The following is a 4683-nucleotide window of genomic DNA, read 5'->3' as shown; positions in this document are numbered from 1 at the left end:
ATGCAAGAAGAAGGCCCTCACTAGATACCACAAAGACTTGGTGTTCGTGGACTCCCCAGTCTGAAGATCCATGAGCTGAAAATAAAATCTTTTTTCTTCATAAACTACCTAGCCTGTGGCATTCAGTTATAGCAACAAAAGATAGATTAAAATAAAGATTTTCCTGGGCAGAGCGGCAGACCTTCTGGGGCCTCTGAGCCTGTAGACAAATGCTGAGGACCCGGCAGAGGCCCAGGGAAGGCATCCCAGCCAGCGGAAGAAGCACTCGGCAGGTCAGCCCCAGCATTCCTCCCCCTCACAGCATTCAGGCCACAGAGGAATAGTTCAAAATTGGTTTAATGTATAGAAAACTCTGGCAGCTAGAGGAACAACAGCCACTCTCACTGCTAACCAGAAGCCAGGGTGGTCCCAGGAATAGAACATCTCTAGGCAGGAGGCCTGCCCACACAGAGGAGCCAGGACATCTGTGGAAATCCTTTGTCTCTTAAGAGAAATGGCCCCAGTTCCCTTTAGACCCAAGGCAGTGGGAGGAAGTGGAAAAGTGTGGGAGGAGGGTGGGTCCCTCCAGGGCCCTCTTCCTGCTTCAGACTAGTGACTCGCACAGTACACAAATGAGGCACCGAGCCTGGGGCCCAGGAAGGGGCAGTAACCAAAAGGATTCCACCAGAAGCCGTCATTTCCCCTCCACAGCTTCCGAAGACCTCCCTGGGAACCACATATCCCATCTGCTGGCCATCCCCTACTTTGGTCCTTTTTTAAGTATGACATTGTCATACTCAGTTGCCTGTGGCCAGTCAGGCACAGATGAGTCTTGCTGGAGGGAGCTGGGACCCACATCGGCAGTGGCCTGCTCCCTCCATGTCTCCCCTGAGGGCCTCTGCGTCCTGTCATAGAGGGACAGGACAGCCACACCCTCAGGCTCATCATATATGTGGTCAGGTAGAGGGGCCACAGGGTCCTCCTGAATGCTGTCATACAGTGGGTCAGGAAGGAGTGGAGGGGGACCCATCAGGAGGCCCCTGAAGCTCTTCCTCAGGGAGTGAGCCACTGTATCAAAGGGTACGGCATACTCCCCCTCTGGCCTCATGCCAGGCACCAGTGTGCCAGGGGATGGAGAAGGCAGAGAGTCGTGGGGCCGGGAATAGGGGCTTTCAGGTCGAGGCAGCACAGCGGGTATCATGGACCCTGTGGCTGGCAGGGGTACAGGCCCAGAAGGGGTGGCATTCTTCTGAACAGCAATGGCCTTTTCTAGGGCTTGGAAGAGCTCATTGCCTTGTCGTGTTTCGAACTCAAAGCTGCCCTCTCCAGAGACACAGCGTCTGCCAGCCTCAAAGGAAAAAGTCACCTACAATGGGGTGGAAAGAGGAAGAAAGAGCCGTTCTTTCCTGGACTCCACCCACACGGGAAAGTGCCAACCCCGGCACCAGAAACTTCTCCTGGAGCTCTTGTCCCTCTGCCCTTGCGTTTGTTTGTTGGGGTTGGTTGTTTACTATGTAGCCCAGGCAGGGCCTTCAACTCTGCCTCCTGCCTCAGCCCCCTCGGTGCTGACATTATAGCTGTGAGCCACCACGCCTGGCAAGAACATGCTCCTCTCCTCCCTTCCATGCCTGCTCTTCAGCCCTCCCCATCCCTTCTCTACATCTCTCCTCACCTAGGCCTCTTGGCTTTCACTCCTCCCCCCCCCAACCCCCACCGCTGCTGTCTCTCTGGATGACCTTCCTCCTAGCTCTGCTATTGGCTCTCTGCCCCTTCCTCGTTGTTCCCCTTAGGTAACTCATCTTTGGTCTCAGCCCTTCACTCGCTCACCTTGTCACGCCCAAAGCGACGAAGAAACCTGTAGGGCCAGTCATATAGCTGTGTACCTGGCTCAGGGCCACTCCACAGCTCCAGGGCAGTCACCCCGGTCCGGAGAGTATAGGACCCTCGGAGCCGGCAGCGCTCACTGGCTTCTGTGGGTCGTATGGTCACCGTATATTCCTTGCAGAGCCCTGGGGAGGAGAAGAAAAAGGGGCAGCCTCAGGAAACAGTGGGCTCCTTCCACACCAACCCATCCTTAGTTAAGATGCCAGAAATTCTCAAGAAAATCCTGTCTGTGTTATCTGTGATCCCACCACAGATCTTAACGCCTAGGCTGCTGACCCCACCTCCTCCCCTGGAAGGCATCCTTCAGGCCCTCGGCCACACCACCCCAACGCTGGGCCCACATCCTTCCTGCCACTGCTGCCAGAGCCACAGCTTGGTCTTCTCCACACCATCACTCCCCAAGTCCCTGATGTCAAGTTAAGCTACAGGTGAAGCCTGCCCCTACGATCCTCCCATACCCAGCGCCCCTTCCCGTGGGTGGAGATTAAATGGAAGAGTTTCTCTCCCACGCCTCCAGGAGGAGCCTAGAAAGCACAAAGAAAGCCAGAACTGGGCCTCCCTTATCAGCACTGCATTTCCCTATTCACAGGACGCCCTGCACAGCCGAACAGACACGAAGCGAAGCAATTCTCTCCTCACACAATCACTCCAGGACCCACAAAGAGAGAGTCAAGACCAAGACCCTCAGCCTCAGTCAGGCCAGGCTGAGCCAAGGCAGACCCTGGGGTAGGCCGGGTTCCAAAAACCTTGAGCCACACCAAGAAGCCAGGAAGAGATGCTGATAAGCTGGGCCCATGGTAACCACAAGGCAGGAAGACTTGACCTCGCAATCAGCCATGCCTCCTCCCTCCTGCATAGTGCCCCTCATCCCAATGCTCACCTGTGGTGGAGCTGCTATACAACTCGTTGTCCTCCATGCAGGGACTGCCGCTCTTTTCCTCCAGTCCTGGCGACCCTTTCCTCTGCCCCTGAGGAGGCAGGTGCCAGGTCTTAGTATCAGAACCCAGCCCAAGGCCTTCCTCTGACCCACACTTTCAGCGCACACCCAGCCTGCTGGTTCTGGGTGCACTTCAAACTGGGCTCCCTTAAGGAAGAACTCCCCTGAGAAGGGGTTTCGGTTCTCCTACCACCTGCCCACGGAAAGTATCTAACATCGCCCTCCCCTTGTGCGCCGATGGGCCGCTTTGTACCCCTCACCGGGAAAGCCAACAGGCAGATGGCCTGTATCCAGTCACTGCGCTCTGCCGAGGGGGCTGCCAGCAGGTACAGACGCTCCTTGGTCTCCAGGATGAAGGCACTGGTGTCCCGGGGACTGCTGGCCTCACTGCCTACCTCTGCTACCCGTAAGCAGTCACTGAGGCGGACAACCTTCCGAGTGGCCTCTCCTCGCCTTGTCTTCTCGGGGACGTCCTGGAGCTCTAGTCTGGCTAGGGCACAGCCAGACTCTCCATATAACACGGCTGCGAACCGGCGCCACTTCTGAGCCCAGGTATGGCAGGCAGAAGCCAAGTGGGAACCATCGGAGATGGAGAGACGGTCATGAAAGGAGAGAAGAGGAACTGTGGGAGAGGCAGAGGGGCTGGGGCAGCCACACCGGATGGGGAGAAAGGCAAACATCACAGCCAGCCAGAGAGGCCCAAGAAGACAACAGAAACCATGGAATGACAGAGCTGACTATTAGCCAGGAGACCAAGATCCACAGGCTAGCCAAAGGCCACAGTAAATGTCCAATGGATGCAGAGTCCAGGAAGATGACAGGCCCATCTGCCAGGTTGTGGGGACAAATGTCACCGAGCCCAGAGAGGAACAGTGAGGGGAGGGTAGCCTAGACCAGGGACAAGTCTTCATTTCATAGGAAGGCTCTGGCTCCAAAGAGTCCCACCTCCTCTCCTTTTTTGTCTCACTGATTGAGGAGTTGGACCACGGACACAAACAAAGAAACAGAGACCTAGACAGGGTGAGGTGGGTGTTGGGGTAAGCACAGCTGGGTAACAGCAGGAGGCAGAAGAGCTTCTCCTTCAAAGAGGCTAGGGAGGAAGGGCTTGGAACACCCTGGGGCCACAGCTTAGTAGCAGTCAAAGGTGAGAGGAACCTCTGCTGTCATCCCAAACTGACTGCCCCCCAACTCTTTCTTCCGTACCCACCCAAGGTACCCCCAAATTCAATACTGAGCAACAGGACAAAAAAGAGAAAGAGAGAGAGAGATGATGTCAGCATCTGCTTCCTCCCCCGCCAGCAAGGACAAACAGCCCGCAGCAAAGATGCCTGGTTTAGAAGGCAGGCAAGGCACGTGGAGAAGGCAGACATCTTCCCCAAGTAGTGTTCTTGTCTAAACTGGTGGAGCACTTGGTCTCATAAGGGTCAGGGACATTAAGATACCCCTCTACCCGGGATAGTAACAAGGCCCTCCCCCAAGCCGCTCCGCCCAGCAAGAGCCCAGCCTTACTCTTACCTTGCCAAAGGTCTGCTGCTGCTGAAGATGCAGGAAGCCCTGCTTCACAGCTGGCTCCTGCATCCTCACCATCGCAGCTTCAGCTCCCCACTGCCATTGCCTCTGCCCTCCCTCTCTCTCGCTCTTCTCTCTTCAGGGCCTGTTCCCCCTTCTCTCTAGTTCATTTCCTCTCTGACTAGAGTTTTTCTACACTATTCTAGTCTGCTTGATGACGACAGGCTGATAGGCCTGTGGTTTCTTGCTCTGTGTGCGCCTTTTTTTTTTTTTTTTTTTTTTTTTTAGTATTTGTAAAATTTTCTGTAGATATTCTGAGTCCATTTGATTTGTGACTTGTCTTCCTGCATTTCCAGTGACTATCATGCAATTTC

At 55.2% G+C, this 4683-nt stretch overlaps 1 protein-coding gene across 1 annotated transcript; it reads right to left on the bottom strand.

Annotated features, from left to right (window-relative positions):
• Positions 1-320: 320 nt before the first annotated feature.
• Dok2 (docking protein 2) lies at positions 321-4531 on the bottom strand. The gene is made up of 5 exons (XM_021203919.1): positions 4316-4531; positions 3061-3342; positions 2744-2831; positions 1807-1988; positions 321-1345 (listed from the first exon to the last, which is right to left on the bottom strand). Exons 1-5 carry the CDS (start codon positions 4385-4387, stop codon positions 740-742), a joined length of 1230 nt encoding a protein of 409 aa, XP_021059578.1. The 5' UTR covers positions 4388-4531; the 3' UTR covers positions 321-739.
• Positions 4532-4683: the final 152 nt, after the last annotated feature.

The sequence above is a fragment of the Mus pahari genome, chromosome 8 (genome assembly GCF_900095145.1).
Source record: "Mus pahari chromosome 8, PAHARI_EIJ_v1.1, whole genome shotgun sequence".
NCBI classification, from domain to species: Eukaryota; Metazoa; Chordata; class Mammalia; order Rodentia; family Muridae; genus Mus; species Mus pahari.
This window is presented reverse-complemented; position numbering and strand designations above follow the sequence as displayed.